Source organism: Nerophis lumbriciformis, linkage group LG03 (assembly GCF_033978685.3).
Source record: "Nerophis lumbriciformis linkage group LG03, RoL_Nlum_v2.1, whole genome shotgun sequence".
Taxonomy (NCBI): Eukaryota; Metazoa; Chordata; class Actinopteri; order Syngnathiformes; family Syngnathidae; genus Nerophis; species Nerophis lumbriciformis.
In genome coordinates, this window is record NC_084550.2 from 29,033,635 (window position 1) to 29,053,130 (window position 19,496).

Genomic DNA, 19,496 nt, shown 5'->3' on the forward strand with positions numbered 1-19,496 from the left:
ACTTTAGTTACACATATATAGTGGGAAAGTAAATATTTAATGCAGTAAAAGAACTTTAGTTACACATATATAGTGGGAAAGTAAAAATGTAATGCAGTAAAAGTACTTTAGTTACACATATATAGTGGGAAAGTAAATATTTAATGCAGTAAAAGTACTTTAGTTACACATATATAGTGGGAAAGTGAATATTTAATGAAGTAAAAGTACTTTAGTTACACATATATGGTGGGAAAGTAAATATTTAATGCAGTATAAGTACTTTAAATACACATATATAGTGGGAAAGTAAATATTTAATGCAGTAAAAGTAATTTAAATACACATATATAGTGGGAAAGTAAATATTTAATGCAGTAAAAGTACTTTAGTTACACATATATAGTGGGAAAGTAAATATTGAATGCAGTAAAAGAACTTTAGTTACACATATATAGTGGGAAAGTAAATATTGAATGCAGTAAAAGAACTTTAGTTACACATATACAGTGGGAAAGTAAATATTTAATGCAGTAAAAGTACTTTAGTTACACATATATAGAAGGAAAGTGAATATTTAATGCAGTAAAAGTACTTTAGTTACACATATATAATGGGAAAGTAAATATTTAATGCAGTATAAGTACTTTAAATACACATATATAGTGGGAAAGTAAATATTTAATGCAGTAAAAGTACTTTAGTTACACATATATAGTGGGAAAGTAAATATTTAATGCAGTAAAATAACTTTAGTTACACATATATAGTGGGAAAGTAAATATTTAATGCAGTAAAAGAACTTTAGTTACACATATATAGTGGGAAAGTAAAAATGTAATGCAGTAAAAGTACTTTAGTTACACATATATAGTGGGAAAGTAAATATTTAATGCAGTAAAAGTACTTTAGTTACACATATATAGTGGGAAAGTGAATATTTAATGAAGTAAAGGTACTTTAGTTACACATATATGGTGGGAAAGTAAATATTTAATGCAGTATAAGTACTTTAAATACACATATATAGTGGGAAAGTAAATATTTAATGCAGTAAAAGTAATTTAAATACACATATATAGTGGGAAAGTAAATATTTAATGCAGTAAAAGTACTTTAGTTACACATATACAGTGGGAAAGTGAATATTTAATGCCGTAAAAGTACTTTAGTTACACATATACAGTGGGAAAGTAAATATTTAATGCAGTAAAAGTACTTTAGTTACACATATATAGTGGGAAAGTGAATATTTAATGCAGTAAAAGAACTTTAGTTACACATATATAGTGGGAAAGTAAATATTTAATGCAGTAAAAGTACTTTAGTTACACATATATAGTGGGAAAGTAAATATTTAATGCAGTAAAAGTACTTTAGTTACACATATACAGTGGGAAAGTAAATATTTAATGCAGTAAAAGTACTTTAGTTACACATATATAGTGGGAAAGTGAATATTTAATGCAGTAAAAGTACTTTAGTTACACATATATAGTGGGAAAGTAAATATTTAATGCAGTATAAGTACTTTAAATACACATATATAGTGGGAAAGTAAATATTTAATGCAGTAAAAGTACTTTAGTTACACATATATAGTGGGAAAGTAAATATTTAATGCAGTAAAAGTACTTTACTTACACATACACAGTGGGAAAGTAAATATTTAATGCAGTAAAAGTACTTTAGTTACACATATATGGTGGGAAAGTAAATATTGAATGCAGTAAAAGTACTTTAGTTACACATATACAGTGGGAAAGTGAATATTTAATGCCGTAAAAGTACTTTAGTTACACATATATAGTGGGAAAGTAAATATTTAATGCAGTAAAAGTACTTTAGTTACACATATATAGTGGGAAAGTAAATATTTAATGCAGTAAAAGTACTTTAGTTACACATATACAGTGGGAAAGTAAATATTTAATGCAGTAAAAGTACTTTAGTTACACATATATAGTGGGAAAGTGAATATTTAATGCAGTAAAAGTACTTTAGTTACACATATATAGTGGGAAAGTAAATATTTAATGCAGTATAGGTACTTTAAATACACATATATAGTGGGAAAGTAAATATTTAATGCAGTAAAAGTACTTTAGTTACACATATATAGTGGGAAAGTAAATATTTAATGCAGTAAAAGTACTTTAGTTACACATATACAGTGGGAAAATAAATATTTAATGCAGTAAAAGTACTTTAGTTACACATATATGGTGGGAAAGTAAATATTGAATGCAGTATAAGTACTTTAAATACACATATATAGTGGGAAAGTAAATATTTAATGCAGTAAAAGTACTTTAAATACACATATATAGTGGGAAAGTAAATATTTAATGCAGTAAAACTACTTTAAATACACATATATAGTGGGAAAGTAAATATTTAATGCAGTAAAAGTACTTTAGTTACACATATACAGTGGGAAAGTGAATATTTAATGCCGTAAAAGTACTTTAGTTACACATATATAGTGGGAAAGTAAATATTTAATGCAGTAAAAGTACTTTAGTTACACATATATAGTGGAAAGTGAATATTTAATGCAGTAAAAGAACTTTAGTTACACATATATAGTGGGAAAGTAAATATTTAATGCAGTAAAAGTACTTTAGTTACACATATATAGTGGGAAAGTGAATATTTAATGCAGTAAAAGTACTTTAGTTACACATATATAGTGGGAAAGTAAATATTTAATGCAGTGAAAGTACTTTAGTTACACATACCTGTATATAGTGGGAAAGTGAATATTTAATGCAGTAAAAGTACTTTAGTTACACATATATAGTGGGAAAGTAAATATTTAATGCAGTAAAAGTACTTTAGTTACACATATATAGTGGAAAAGTAAATATTTAATGCAGTAAAAGTACTTTAGTTACCGTACACATATATAGTGGGAAAGTAAATATTTAATGCAGTAAAAGTACTTTAGTTACACATATATAGTGGGAAAGTAAATACTGAATGCAGTAAAAGTACTTTAGTTACACATATATGGTGGGAAAGTAAATATTGAATGCAGTATAAGTACTTTAAATACACATATAGTGGGAAAGTAAATATTTAATGCAGTAAAAGTACTTTAGTTACACATATATAGTGGGAAAATAAATATTTAATGCAGTAAAAGTACTTTAATTACACATATATAGTGGGAAAGTAAATATTTAATGCAGTAAAAGAACTTTAGTTACACATATATAGTGGGAAAGTAAAAATGTAATGCAGTAAAAGTACTTTAGTTACACATATATAATGGGAAAGTAAATATTTAATGCAGTAAAAGTACTTTAGTTACACATATATAGTGGGAAAGTGAATATTTAATGAAGTAAAAGTACTTTAGTTACACATATATGGTGGGAAAGTAAATATTTAATGCAGTATAAGTACTTTAAATACACATATATAGTGGGAAAGTAAATATTTAATGCAGTAAAAGTAATTTAAATACACATATATAGTGGGAAAGTAAATATTTAATGCAGTAAAAGTACTTTAGTTACACATATACAGTGGGAAAGTGAATATTTAATGCTGTAAAAGTACTTTAGTTACACATATATAGTGGGAAAGTAAATATTTAATGCAGTAAAAGTACTTTAGTTACACATATATAGTGGGAAAGTAAATATTTAATGCAGTAAAAGTACTTTAGTTACACATATATAGTGGGAAAGTGAATATTTAATGCAGTAAAAGTACTTTAGTTACATATATATAGTGGGAAAGTAGATATTTAATGCAGTAAAAGTACTTTAGTTACACATAAATAGTGGAAAAGTAAATATTTAATGCAGTAAAAGTACTTTAGTTACACATATATGGTATGAAAGTAAATATTTAATGCAGTAAAAGTACTTTAGTTACACATATATAGTGGGAAAGTAAATATTTAATGCAGTAAAAATACTTTAAATACACATATATTTGATTCCCTGGTGATTTTGTCAGTTTAGCCCTTTACAAAAATGTCAATAGTTAATATCAATGTGTTTGAAGTATTAAATGAAGCTAAAATATGACTTATTGTTGTCCAGGAGGTAAATATTGGACACAAAGTGTTGTCAAACTGATGAAGTGTAAGACACTGTCACACCATTCTTCTTTTTTATGTGACTTTTCATAAATGGCTGTGATGATAATGTCAATGAGGGTTTTCTAATCACTGCTATGTTGGAATTATTATTAATATTGATACTGTTGTTGATATTATTCATTTTTGTTGGACTACTTGTGTCTTGTTTGTGTGTCCTCTCACTTGCTCTTGTCTATAAAATTGTTCTAAGTACACCTCTGCATAACATTGTATGAAAGAGAACAACTTTCCTCTGAGTCACAGTGTGGGCACGTACTACATACGTGTGTCATAACACGGCAACATTAAAACAAACATGGGGTCATTGACCTTTAACCCTAGGACTCACCCTCGGTACTCAATGTACTTGTAGATGCAGCCAGCTATCACCATGGCAACCAGGGCGTAGTACCAGGAGGAGATGAACATGAGGGAGAGACACAGACTCATGCCCAAGAAGGACAGACTCCTGGGAAAAGGAGAAGAATACTTGACTAAATGTTATTCAAGTTGGAGTCTCACCGACGATAGTTAGCCCAGCCAAAGTCCCGGTGAAGCCAGTAAGATCTGAGCAAGACATCCGCTTCATTCCTGCCTTTTTTAACAAAGCTTTTTTTTGGAGGCTGCATTTGTGTAACTGAATTTTTTGTGTTAGAATTTGGGGAATTTTTTGTTTACATTAAATTATGCTGACAATTTCATTTAAAAAAAGCATATAAAAAAATTTTGTAAAAAAAAAATTCAGTGTATAAAAATTGTGTAAAACAAATTCTGTGTATAAAAATTCAGTATAAAAAAATATGTGTATACAAATTTTGTGTATAAAAATTCAGTGTAAAAATAAATCAGTGTATAAAAATTCAGTGTATAAAAGTTCAGTGTATGAATATTCAGTGTAAAAAAAATTCAGTGTATAAAATTTCAGTGTATAAAAATTTAGTGTAAACAAACTCTGTGTATAAAAATTCAGTGTAAAAAAAATTCAGTGTATGAAAAATCTATGTAAAAAAACATCTGTGTATAAAAAATGTGTATAAAAGTTTAGTGTAAAAATAAATCACTGTATAGAAAAATCAGTGTATTAACATTCTTTGTAAAAAAAATTCAGTGTAAAAATAAATCAGTGTATAAAAATTCAGGGTGAAAAAAATGTGTATGTTTGTGTGTTTGTGTATGTTTGTGTATGTTTGTGTTGTTTGTGTGTCCTCTCACTTGCTCTTGTCTATAAAATTGTTCTAAGTACACCTCTGCATAACATTGTATGAAAGAGAACAACTTTCCTCTGAGTCACAGTGTGGGCACGTACTACATACGTGTGTCATAACACGGCAACATTAAAACAAACATGGGGTCATTGACCTTTAGGTGTACTTAGAACAATATTCCAATATTCAGTGTAAAAAAATTCAGTGTATAAAAATCCAGTGTAAAAATAAATCAGTGTATACAAATTCAGTATAAAAATTCTGTGTATAAAAATTCTGTGTATGAATATTCAGTGTAAAAAAATTCAATGTATTAAAACGTGTATAAAAATTTAGTGTAAACAAATTGTGTATAAAAATTCAGTGTAAAAAAATTCAGTGTATAAAAAATCAGTGTAAAAAAAAATCAGTGTATACAAATGTATGTGTATAAAAAAATCACTGCAAAAAACATCAGTGTATAAAAAAATCAATGTATAAAAATTCAGTGTAAAAAAAATTCAGTGTATTTAAAAATCAGTGTATAAACATTCTGTGTACCGTATTTTTCGGTCTATAAGTGGCAGTTTTTTTCATAGTTTGGCCGGGGGTGCGACTTATACTCAGGAGCGACTTATGTGTGAAATGATTAACACATTAGCGTAAAATATCAAATAATATTATTGATCTCATTCACGTAAGAGACTAGACGTATAAGATTTCATGGGATTTAGCGATTAGGAGTGACAGATTGTATAGCATGTTCTATATGTTATAGTTATTTGAATGACTCTTACCATATGTTACGTTAACATACCAGTTGGTTATTTATGCCTCATATAACGTACACTTATTCAGCCTGTTGTTCACTATTCTTTATTTATTTTAAATTGACTTTCAAATGTCTATTCTTGGTGTTGGCTTTTATCAAATACATTTCCCCCAAAAATGCGACTTATACTCCAGTGCGACTTATATATGTTTTTTTCCTTCTTTATCATGCATTTTCGGCCGGTGCGACTTATACTCCAGAGCGACTTATACTCCGAAAAATACGGTAAGTACAGTGTCAAGTGTTCCCACCAGTGATAGAACTTGAAGTAGAGTGTCGGTAGAGTGTCAGTGTTCCTACCAGTGATAGAACTTGAAGTAGAGTGTCAGTGTTCCCACCAGTGATAGAACTTGAAGTAGAGTGTCAGTAGAGTGTCAGTGTTCCTACCAGTGATAGAACTTGAAGTAGAGTGTCAGTTTTCCTACCAGTGATAGAACTTGAAGCGAGGTCTCCAGTTGGGGGTTCGCAGCAGAGTCTGGACAGCACAGGCCAGGTTGACAAAGAGATAGCACATGAGGAAAAACCTGAGGTAGAAACAAGGTGTGAGTGACATGACTGACATGATTAGATGGATGAATGAAAGCTACATGGAGAGGATAGGAGCCACATCGTCCAGAGAAGCTATGAGGATTCCTATCTCACAGATGGCGACTGTCAGCAGCAGAGCCCAGGTGGGCTCACCGTTGGCCTTGCCGTGACCGAAGATCTGGGAACAAAAGACAAAAATCACCACACGGAAACAAAAGTCATCAAACATGGCAATGTTTCGTGTAGGGGCGCACAAAATCATGCATTCACATCCCAAATCTCAATTCTTATTCATCCCCATTCTAAGTTGATTTATCATTTCAAAAATTTAATTTTAAAATGAATTTTTTTTTTTTTATAAGAATCAATTTAAAAAAAATACATTTTAAGGCCATCTCCATGCGACAAGAAGGAGGTTTTCTAAAAAGTTTACTGATAATTATTATAGCAAATAACACATTGCGAGAATCACTTTGAATGGATTGTGAACAGAATCATCACCCCAGGAATCAGAATCAAATCAAATCTTTAGGAGCCCAAATATTCACACCTGTAATTTCTCCTACAAATTCCTTCAGGACCGACCCATTTGTGTAAAAAAATTCAGTGTATAAAAATTCAGTGTAAAAATAAATCAGCATATAAAAATTCAGCGCAAAAAAAATTCAGTGTATGAATATTCAGTGTAAAAAAAAAAAGGTGTATAAAACTTCAGTGTGTAAACATTTTGTGTATAAAAATTCAGTGTAAAAATAAATCAGTGTATAAAAATTCAGTGTAAAAATAAATCAGCGTATAAAAATTCAGTGCAAAAAAAATTCAGTGTATGAATATTCAATGTAAAAAAAATCAGCTTATAAAAATTCTGTGTAAAAAAAATTGTGTATAAAAATTCAGTGTATAAATGTTTTGTGTATAAAAATTCAGTGTAAAAATAAATCAGTGTATAAAAATTCAGTGTAAAAATAAATCAGCGTATAAAAATTCAGTGTAAAAAAAATTCAGTGTATGAATATTCAGTGTAAAGAAAATCAGCGTATAAAAATAATGTGTAAAAAAATTGTGTATAAGAATTCAGTGTATGTTTTGTGTATAAAAATTCGGTGGATGAATATTCAGTGTAAAAAAATTCAGTGTATAAAAATTCAGTGTAAAAATAAATAAGCGTATAAAAATTGTATATACAAATTCAGTGTATAAAAATGTGTATAAAACTTCAGTGAAAAAATAAATCAGCGTATAAAAATTCAGTGTAAAAAAAATTCAGTGTATGAATATTCAGTGTAAAAAAAATTTGCGTATAAAAATGCTGTGTAAAATAAATTGTGTATAAAAATTCAGTGTATAAATGTTTTGTGTATAAACATTCAGTGGAAAAATAAATCAGTGTATGAAAATTCAGTGTAAAAAAATTCAGTGTATAAACATTGTGTATAAAAATTCAGTGTAAAAATAAATCGTATAAAAATTGTGTATAAAAATTCAGTGTAAAAAAAAATTCAGTGTATGAATATTCAGTGTATACAAATTCTGTGTGAAAAAAATTGTGTATAAAAATGCAGTGTATAAAAATGTTATGTACAAAAATTCAGTGTAAAAATAAATCAGTGTATGAAAATTCAGTGTAAAAATAAATCCGCGTATAAAAATTCCGTGTATGAATATTCAGTGTAATAAAATTCAGTGTAAAAAAATTGTGTATAAAAATTCAGTGTATAAACATTTTGTGTATAAAATTTCAGTGTAAAAAGAAATCAGTGTATAAAAATTCAGTTTAAAAATAAATGAGCGTATAAAAATGTGTAAAAAAAATTCAGTGTATGAATATTCAGTGTAAAAAAAAATCAGCGTATACAAAATCTGTGTAAAATAAATTGTGTATAAAAATTCAGTGTATAAATGTTTTGTGTATAAACATTCAGTGTAAAAATAAATCAGTGTATGAAAATTCAGTGTAAAAAAATTCAGTGTAAAAAAATTCAGTGTATAAACATTGTATATAAAAATTCAGTGTAAAAATGAATCAGCGTATAAAAATTGTGTATAAAAATTCAGTGAAAAAAAATTCAGTGTATGAATATTCAGTGTATAAAAATTCAGTGTGAAACAAATTGTGTATAAAAATGCAATGTATAAAAATGTTGTGTATAAAAATTCAGTGTAAAAATAAATCAGTGTATGAAAATTCAGTGTAAAAATAAATCAGCGTATAAAAATTCAGTGTAAAAAAAATTCAGTGTATGAATATTCAGTGTAAAAAAATTGTGTATAAAAATTCAGTGTATCAACATTTTGTGTATAAAAATTCAGTGTAAAAATAAATCAGCGTATAAAAATTCAGTGTAAAAAAAATTGTGTATAAAAATTCAGTGTATAAAAATTCAGTGTTTAAACATTTTGTGTATAAAAATTCAGTGTAAAAATAAATCAGTGTATAAAAATTCAGTGTAAAAATAAATCAGCGTATAAATATTCAGTGTATAAACATTTTGTGTATAAAAATTCAGTGTAAAAATAAATCAGCGTATAAAAATTCAGTGTAAAAAAAAAATTCAGTGTAAAAAAAATTGTGTATAAAAATTCAGTTTAAACATTTTGTGTATAAAAATAGTGTAAAAATAAATCAGTGTATGAAAATTCAGTGTAAAAATAAATCAGCGTATAAAAATTCAGTGTAAAAATAAATCAGCGTATAAAAAAATCAGCGTATAAGAAATCAGTGTAAAAAAAATTCAGTGCATCAAAAATTTAGACCCATTTTCTGTACCTTAAATATTGCATGATTTCCTCCCACAGTACTAGTTTACATGACACTCTCATGCAGACTGTCACTTGTTACAAGTGATGGATGTTGTCAAACTGTACCTGGGATGCAAGACACAGAAGAACCCTGACCTGCAAGAAGGGAATGATGCCATCACGTGCGATGGCCTGCAGCAGCCGAGGGGCACCGGTCAGACTCTGAAGCCCCGCCCCACAACAGGAGAAAAATGATCCGATCACAATAACCCAAGGTGAGGGCCAGGCCAGGATACCGATCACCAGGTTTTTCTTCACAGAGTCCCCAAACCTACAGCCAGGGTTGTGTTACCTTCATTTTATCATTTCATCATGGATACAACCACCATTCAGGGCTCTTGTTTATATGCATATATGTACAGTGGTGGTCAAAAGTGTACATACACTTGTAAAGAACATCATGTCATGGCTGTCTTAACTTTACAATCATTTCTACAACTCTTATTTTTTTGTGATGTAGTAATTGGAGCACATACTTGTTGGTCACAAAAAACATTCATGAAGTTTGCTTCTTTTATGAATTTATTATGGCTCTACTGAAAATGTGAGCACAGAACTTTCCTCCAGAAGGTCTTATCTTTGTCCATGTGATGTCAGACGAAACAAAAATGGAGGCCTTTAATCCCAGGAACACCAAGCCTACCGTCAAGCACGGTGGTGGTAGTATTATGCTCTGAGCCTGTTTTGCTGCCAATGGAACTGCTGCTTTAAATGGGACTATGAGAGGAGAATTAGCTCCAAATTCTTCAGGACAAGCTAAAATCATCAGCTCGGACGTTGGGTCTTGGGCGCAGTTGGGTGTTCCAACAGGACAATGACCCCAAACACATGTTAAAAGTGGTAAAGGAATGGCTAAATCAGGCTAGAATGAAGGTTTTTGTCACGACTGGGTTTTCGCTTACTGCGGGATCGATCTCCCAGGAAGGCAAACACACGACTCCGGACAGGACTTGCAGGTAGGAACACGATTTAATTTTAAGAAACAATCAACGAGATACAAAACAGAAAACAACCCGAAGGCAAGCGTGCCTATCGCACGCGGAAGCTAAGCAAAAACTTAGGACATGAAACTATAGACATGAACCTCACGAAACTGTGGCATGAAATAAACACAAAACTGTGGCATGAAACAACTAGCATTAACTATGGCATAGAACAAACACGAAACTGTGGCATGAAACCAATAATGACGCCCCGGACGACTGACTGGCAAAGGCAGGCTTAAATAGTCCTCTGATTATAAGCAGGTGGGCGTCCCGAACACTGGAGCCAGGTGAAAATCATAAGTAGCCATGGTAACTAAAACAAACTTAGGTGTCAAACAGGAACTAAAAGAGTCCAAAACTAACAGAACATAACAAAAACATGATCCGGACCACGGATCATGACGGTTTTAGAATGGCCTTCCCAAAGTCCTGACTTAAAGGTGTGGACAATGCTGAAGAAACAAGTCAATGTCAGAAAAGCAACCCATTTAGCTGAACTGCACCAATTTTGTGGTCAAAAATTCAAGCAGAAGCTTGTGGATGGCTACCAAAAGCGCCTTATTGCAGTGAAACTTGCCAAGGGACATGTAAGCAAATATTAACATTGCTGTATGCATACTTTTGATAAGAGTTGTAGAAATGATTGGATGTGAGGCCACTAATTGTGTTCTGTGATATGGCTTTGCTGCAGGCTGATGACAGTGATCGCTCAATGAGGGTCATAGAGGAATTTTATCCTACAATAACAACATTGGGGTTTTCGCCTCTATCTGCAGTAGAGTTTTGTAAGGAAGTGGCCTAGGTCAGAAATCCACCCCGTATGGTCCAGGGTTCTAAAACCCTGGAAGGGGGGTATGTAGTGGAATTTCTGACCAAATCAGAAATTGGTCAGACCAACTTTCTTTCTGACCTCTGTACCATTTCTATTTTGTTTGTTGAATGAGGTCGGAATGCATTAGGGAGGACATGACATGGCAGGGCGGGTCGCCCTGACATTGTACATGTTATTTTGGTTGTTTGTTATGCTGGCCTTTGAACCACCAGGAAGCGTATAAATAACCACGTTGGACCAAGTCTGGGGGGGTGTGCGCACTTTCTTAGATTCCTGACGAGGGCGCATCATCCAACGTCTCCGGCGACATTGTCTGTAATCATGACAACCCAATCCAACCTTGTACCATCTGATTATGAGTAAATAAAACTCTTGTAACAAATTCTCTTTTGTTCCTGTTTAAGATTTGGACATTTCCACTACAAACTCAAGACAGTCATGACATTATGTTCTTTACAAGTGTATGTACACTTTTGACCACCACTGTATATATATATATATATATATATACCGTATTTTCCGCACTATAAGGCGCACCTAAAAACCACAAATTTTCTCAAAAGCTAACAGTGCGCCTTATAACCCGGTGCGCTTTATTACGATTAATTTTCATAAAGTTTCGATCTCGCAACTTCGGTAAACAGCCGCCATCTTTTTTCCCGGTAGAACAGGAAGCGCTTCTTCTTCTACGCAAGCAACCGCCAAGGAAAGCACCCGCCCCCATAGAACAGGAAGCGCTTCACCCGCCCCCATAGAACAGGAAGCGCTTCACCCGCCCCCGGAAGAAGAAGAAAAAACGCGCGGATATCACCGTACGTTTCATTTCCTGTTTACATCTGTAAAGACCACAAAATGGCTCCTACTAAGCGATCCGGTTCATAAAAAGACGCAATCTCTCCATCCGCACACGGATTACTACCGTATTTCACAGCAACTGAACCGCACTGTGGAACGGGAGCACGTACGGTGAATATTCGCACCACAGGGAATGAAGTCATCCTTCACTGTGGTTCTAGCTTGCCATGCTAACTTCCACCCATGATGATATTCAAAAGGAAGACCTTGCCAAAAGAGACCTTTCCAGCCGGCGTCATCATAAAAGCTAACTCGAAGGGATGGATGGATGAAGAAAAGATGAGCGAGTGGTTAAGGGAAGTTTACGCGAAGAGGCCGGGTGGCTTTTTTCACACAGCTCCGAAGGCGAACACACCTTCACTAAGACGGGCAGACAGCCTCGGACGACATACGCCAACATTTGCCAGTGGATCGTAAATGCCTGGGCAGATATTTCGGTCACAACTGTGGTCCGAGCTTTCCGGAAGGCAGGATTCACAGAACAACAGCGACACTGACTCCCGATGACTTCTACGAGACGGAACCGGCCATTTTGGATACCACGCTTGCGCAACTTTTCAATTCGGACACCGAAGACGAAGAATTCGAAGGATTTACGAATGAAGAATAACTTCAGAAGGTGAGCGCTATGTTTATTTTGTGTGTTGTGACATTAACGTTCGAGCAACATTATGTTACTATTGCTCTACACCATTTTGAATTTTACTATGTTTGTGATTGCACATTTGCGTACATTTTGGGACAGAGTTGTTAGAACGCTGGTTTTCAATATATTATTAAAGTTTGACTGAACTATCTGACTGTTTTTTTGACATTCACTTTAGCGCAGCGTTTTTTTGACATTCACTTTAGCGCAGCGTAGGCGCGGCTTATAGTCCGGGGCGGCTTATTGGTGGACAAAATTATGAAATATGTAATTCATAGAAGGTGCGGCTAATAATCCGGTGCGCCTTATAGTGCGGAAAATACGGTATATGTATATATATATATATATACACACACACATACATATACATATATATACACACATATTTGTAAATCTGGATTTTCCATCCTAAGCAGTTAAATAAGAGTAATCCATATTAAAGTGACGTATTGAATGTTGTTGAAGTCAAATCCCATCACTTACTTGTCCCTCAGCACCACTCCTTCTATACAAGCTCCAAACAAGAGCACACAGGAGATGTCTGACAGGGAAATTAAGGCCAAATCCTTGCTTCCAAGTAGCAATAGTATCAGTACCAAGGGTCTGATCCACTAAGATCCAAAACACAAGCGCCAAATAGCTTGTGCATATTTTTTTTTTTTGCATGACCTATTAATGGTATATTGATAACATAACATAAATGGATATATTAAGTACATATATGAAAAAAACTATAAATAAAGACAATTAAAATGTAATCTGCAAGCACATCACACTGAAGTCCTCTAGCAGCTATAAAAATGCTGAATAGAGGATATGTCTGATATTTAAATACACAGAAGAAGGATTCTTTCTCCATCCTCTGGAACCGTTTGTGCGTAACTGTGCCAGTTTGCATGTCCATTTCAAACGTGCTGAATGCGGACGAAAAAGTGTTGTCAGGCTTTATAAATCATATTGTAAGTGCTAAATGATCCTATTGATATCTCCTCCTCCCAGTATCGTGACCCTTCTGATAATCAACATATAAACAAACATGCTAATCATGATCTCTCATTTGCTCCATTAAGGAACACAATCCTCTGCTCATGTGCTTAGTAGGTCCACTTTGCCTGCACTGTCAGGTTTGGATGTGATTTAATACACACCAACGTTTAGTAGATCAGAGTCTAAGAGTTGTAAAGGAATATTTTCCTTCTAAGCCTTAGAAGTCACTAGTTTTGGTCTTCATTTTGCTCAAAGTGATGAACACTATGATCCCACTCTGTTTCTTATCTGTATGAACACACTTATGATTCTCTCCAGTTTTAATTATGTTAGGACAGACCTGGGCATTCAACGGCCCGCGGGCCACATCCGGTCCTTTGTGCGTCCCTGTCCTGTCCGCGTGAGGCCAATCAGAAATTACTAAATACATTTTAAAAAGTATCTATGTCGAGTGTGCAATACAACGGTGCTGCTTTTGTTTTGAAAAGCGTTATTTGTATTACTTCTGTGTGGAAGTATGAGCGTGCGCGATTGTGAGTGAATGTGAACAGCGGCAATCACAAATTACAAAATACATTTAAAAAAACATCTATGACGTGCGTGCAATACAACGGTGCTGCTTTTGTTTTGAAAAGCGTTATTTATGGACGTATGTCTGTGTGTAACCTGTGAGTGAAGGTGCACAGCCACAAGTTATGCCCGGTTACCCCCGAGACGCTAAAAAGAGAAAAGTTGATGACGAATGGCGTGTTTTCAACAAGACATGGACTGCCAAGTATTTCTTTACAGAAATTAAAGGTAAAGCCGTGTGCTTAATGTGTGGTACACAGGTTGCTGTGTTTAAAGAATATCATTTGAATCGCCACTACATGACGAAACACGAGGAAAAATACCGGAATCTGTCCGATGAAGCGCGCGCAAGGGAGGCTGATGCGTTGATGGTAAAACTGCAAACCCAACAAGGACTGTTTGCCAAATTTCACACCACCAGAGATGCAGCCGTCAAGACAAGTTTCGTCATTTCTCACAAAATTGCCAGAAAAAGTAAGGCGTTTTCTGACGGAGAGTTTATCAAGGAGTGCTTATTGGACTCTGTTGCCTTGATATGCCCGGAGAAGAGGGGTGCATTTGAGAACGTGTCACTCTCCTGACGCACTGTAACGAGGCGGGTTGAGACCATCGCTGGAAATTTGGAGCTTCAGCTGAAAAACAGAACGGCCGACTTTGACTGTTTTTCGCTGGCTTTGGATGAGAGCTGCGATGTACGTGACACCGCCCAGCTGCTTATCTTCTTGCGTGGGATAACTGCAGACTTTCAAATCACGGAGGAGCTGTTAGCCATGCAGTCAATTAAAAGGGACAACCACAGGTATTGACTTGTTCACATAGGTAAATGCGTGTTTGGACATATTAGTACTGAAATGGGACAAGCTGGCAGGTGTGACCACAGATGGTTGTCCAAATCTGACGGGGGAAAATGTTGGACTTTTAAAGAGGATGCAGGATAAAGTGACAGAAATTGACATTTTTGCATTGTATTATACATCAGGAAGTGTTGTGTAAGACAGTGTTAAAAATAAAACCATCAAAAGCAATCTGCTTTTGTATAAAGTTAAGTTAGGTTAAATGAAATTATTATTATTATTATTATTTATCTTACGGTATATCAAAAATAATTTCAGCAAAATTTAATTGAAATATTGTCGGTGTGGCCCTCCAGCAGTGCTCGGGTTGCTCATGCGGCCCCCCGGTAAAAATGAATTGCCCACCCCTGTGTTAGGATGTACCAGGTACAGGAGTGGACTGATGTTTGTGTCCGTCAAACTTTCGATTTCATATGAGGAGGGCGACCAATTCTCAGTCTCCTCTGCAGTGCTGCTATTGTATGGAATATATTGCTGGCTTGGAGACTCTCCCAAAGGACACACAACAAACTCCCTTCTTGTCTCTCATGGACACACACCTGTTGTTGTTGTTGACTTTGGACTAGCGACTGCACCACACCAAGGCTGTGGAATCGAGACACGCGGCAAGCTTACACACACACATGCATCCACAAAAAATATACGCCACACACACATACCCCACCCTCCGTCCAACGTCCTTGACGCGAATCCCTTAGGGGTGATGGACGGCTGGGCAGCGCCCGAAGAGCTGCAGCCTACCATCGTGGCCCCCACTCCCTCCCCTCTGTTGCAAGTCTCCAGATCTATGTTGTAATGTGTACCGGTATATGTGCTTTGCTATGGAGGTGTTTCCCCACTCCAGACTGGGTCCTATTGTATTGTTTTACTCATCCTCCCCCAGCGTTGACCTTTTTCCCATCTTTTATGGGGCGCCTTGTGGCGACCCACCAGCGTTCCTGTTATGTAATCATGTACACTATTTGTCTCATCTTGAACAGGTTTGTGCTGAAAACAAAATGTTGTTGTACTTGTGCAATGACAATAAAGACCTACCTACCTACCAAGCTACCTGCTATAAGATAGGTCTTTATTGTCATTGCACAAGTACAATGAAACTTTGTTTTCAGCACAAACCCGTTCAAGATGAGACAAACAAACAGTGTACAGGGTTACAGAACAGGAACGCTGATGGGTCGCCACAAGGCGCCCCGTAAAAGATGGGAAAAAGGCAAAACGCTGGGGAAGGATGAGTAAAAAAATACAATCTAGACCGGGCTCCCAAGGGGGCCCAGTCTGGAGTGGGAAAAAACCTCCATAGCAAAGCACAAAAACATATTACAACGTACATCTCCAGATATCTAGCAACAGAGAGAAGGGAGTGCGAGGTCATGATGGTAGGCCGCAGTTCTCAGGCGCTGACCATCCATTCATCACCCCTATGGGATTTTCTACCTACCTACCATTGTTAATCTTTAATTCTAGACCAGTGCCTCCATGGAAATGCCCCCCTCTACCTCAAAGAACTGCTCACCCCCAAATCCTCCACACGACACCTCCACTACGGACAGACTAACCTCCTACAACCTCCGAGGACAAAGCTACGGACAATGGGAGACCGGGCTTTCTGCTCTGCCGCTCCCAGTCTGTGGAACGCTCTCCCTGACCACCTGAGGGCACCACAGACTGTGGATGCTTTTAAAAAAGCAAAAAACCCTTCTTTTTAAAAAAGCCTTTTTTTTTTAGATATATGCGTGCTAGTTCTAGTTTTTATTTTTATTTATTATGTTTTTTGTTTTTTTTAATACACTGTAGCACTTTGAGGTTGTTTGCTCAATGTAAAGTGCTTTTTACAAATAAAATCTATTATTATTATTGTTTAGACAACTCTCATTATTTAGACAGACCAAACGAATCTGTGAGGACTGTTCTCTGCAAAAGGGAGGGTCCCAATAAAGTCCTAGGGCTGAATGCAGACTTGAGGAGTGCATGAAAGGATACAGAAGAAAGAAGTGGTGAGAATGGCCATTATGGTTCCAAATGGTATGGACCTCTGGGCATCTCTTAGATTGCCAGACCTGTTGGAGCCAGCCATGATACCTGGAATTGTTTAGAAAAAGCAGAGAAGTCAGGACACACAATCCCACAAGTGGAGTTCTGCATGTAGTCATTCACCTGTGACCGAGGGGAAATATATTCCCACCAGCAGCGTGAAGTAGGTGGCCATGTCGTTGAAGACGTAGGGCTTGTAGAGATCACCGGATGTGTCTTCTGCTGCTACTGAGCCCTGGCTTTTCTTTTCTATCACCATATTAGCTGGACCATAGTCGCCCCACAGGTTATCTGAGGAAGCACGGACATGAATGAGGTGGATCCTGCATGGTAAACGTGAACATATCTCTGACCTCAGAGGACAAAGCTACGAACAATGGGAGACCGGGCTTTCTGCTCCGCTGCTCCCAGTCTGTGGAACGCTCTTCCTGACCACCTGAGGGCGCCACAGACTGTGGATGCTTTTAAAAAAGGCTTAAATGCCCTTCTTTTTAAAAAAGCCTCTTTTTTTTTCGATATATGCATGCTAGTTATAGCTATTTGGCTGTTCTAGTTTTTATTTTTATTTATTTATTTATTATCTTTTTATTTATTAAAAAAAAAATGTAATACACTGTAGCACTTTGAGATTTTTTTACTCAATATAAAGTGCTTTTTACAAATAAAATCTATTATTATTATTATTACCTTTGATGACGCCACTGAGGAGCCCGGGCACGGCCCTTATCTCGCTCACGTTGTTGAGCGTGAAGTAGTCGTCGCAGGTGGCGTTGAGATGTTCGCTGCTGCAGAAAAGTCTCCAGAGTTGGGTGGTCACAGTCTGGTTGTTCTCCAGCTCAGTCTTGGCACATACTTCAAATTTGTCATTGGTCAGAGATCGATTCCCCAGAAGGCAAACACTAAGTCCAGACAGGAAGTAGACACAAAACAATGATTATTTTCTCTTCCTGTCTTTCCCCAGATGAACTTACTTCCTGTGCGGGGCGGAACAACATGGCACACCTGCAGCCATCTTGCAATAATAGAACTCTTCCAATTTTAATTTTTATTTTGAAATGTATCCCAGATTTCCTCTATTTAGCAGAAGCATGCTAGGGCCATTTTGAAGTGTTTTATTTTCTAAATCAATTTGGATTTTTCTTTTAACCTTTCGGTCTACCATCAGGTATGATCTCAGTCGTAAAGATGTTAAAAATAAGTCATTTTTTATTGCTAATATTTTTATTATTATTCAACGCTTAAATCTCTAGATCAACTTCCGGTCTATCTGTCGATATAACGTAAAACATATGTTTTTTAAAAAAAGTTTTATGCCCCTTTGGTCAAAGAAACCCAAAAAAACACAAAATATGCAACATTTTACCCTTAAAAAATTTCAGAGGGGAATATTTGATGTGTAGTAATTGGAACCTTAAATAGATCAATAATTCATAACAACACTGATTTTAATTTATTATTATTTTTGACAGGTTTTTTTTTTTTTTTTAAATCCCACTAAAATTCTTCGGGATCCAAAAGTGTCTCACTCATAAAAGTGGGACAAATAAGTCATACATTTATTTTTAACACTTAAGTTTCTTTATCAACTTCAGATCTGTTGATTATAAGTTTTTATTATTTTTTACGTTGGTTTGTTTTCCCCTTTTTGTAACAAAAAACGTTGTTTATTTTATCACAAACAAACAAAATATGCAATATTTTACCCCCAAAATATTTCAAAGTAGAAAATTTGATGTGAAGTAATTAAAGTCTTGAATAGGTGAATAATTCATAACATTGATTTTGAATTATTATTGTTTTAAAGCTTTAAAGAAAAAAAAAACAGCCTGCACTGCAGCTCTGTGTTATTAAATTCAACATTGCTACTTTTGTCTTTACATTTCACTCGTTTACTTTTTTATTCTACTTTTTTTGTGTGTGTTATTTTTAGAATGATCCACAGGCTTTTAAAAATGTAGCTGCGGGCCCCAGAGGCCATACTTTGGACTCCCCTGATCTAGTGGTATGCCAATAAATCACTTCAATAATATATAAAGATGTTTCGATGCCAATACTGCACTTTTTAATACAGGTATCCAATAGATAGCAATAGGGCTGCAACTAATGATTAATTTGATAATCGATTAATCTGTCGATTATTACTTCGATTAATCGATTAATAATCGGATAAAAGAGACAAACTACATTTCTATCCTATCCAGTATTTTATTGGAAAAAAAACCAGCATACTGGCACCATACTTATTCTGATTATTGTTTCTCAGCTGTTTGTAAATGTTGCAGTTTATAAATAAAGGTTTATTAAATTAAAAAAAAAA

The 19,496-nt window shown here is 34.7% G+C and overlaps 1 protein-coding gene across 4 annotated transcripts in view; it reads right to left on the reverse strand.

Moving 5' to 3' along the window:
* The window catches only part of LOC133582456 (solute carrier family 12 member 7-like), a 121,791-nt gene that overhangs the window by 35,920 nt on the left and 66,375 nt on the right, over positions 1–19,496 (reverse strand). For all 4 annotated transcript variants that reach the window (XM_061936543.2, XM_061936542.2, XM_061936540.2 and 1 more), the window contains exons 13-20: positions 17,867–18,078; positions 17,303–17,470; positions 17,129–17,227; positions 13,221–13,278; positions 9,515–9,689; positions 6,679–6,797; positions 6,517–6,615; positions 4,425–4,544 (exon numbers count right to left, since the gene is read on the reverse strand). In XM_061936543.2, the coding sequence (XP_061792527.1) occupies positions 4,425–4,544; positions 6,517–6,615; positions 6,679–6,797; positions 9,515–9,689; positions 13,221–13,278; positions 17,129–17,227; positions 17,303–17,470; positions 17,867–18,078 (1,050 nt within the window). The remainder of the gene's footprint in view (positions 1–4,424; positions 4,545–6,516; positions 6,616–6,678; positions 6,798–9,514; positions 9,690–13,220; positions 13,279–17,128; positions 17,228–17,302; positions 17,471–17,866; positions 18,079–19,496) is intronic.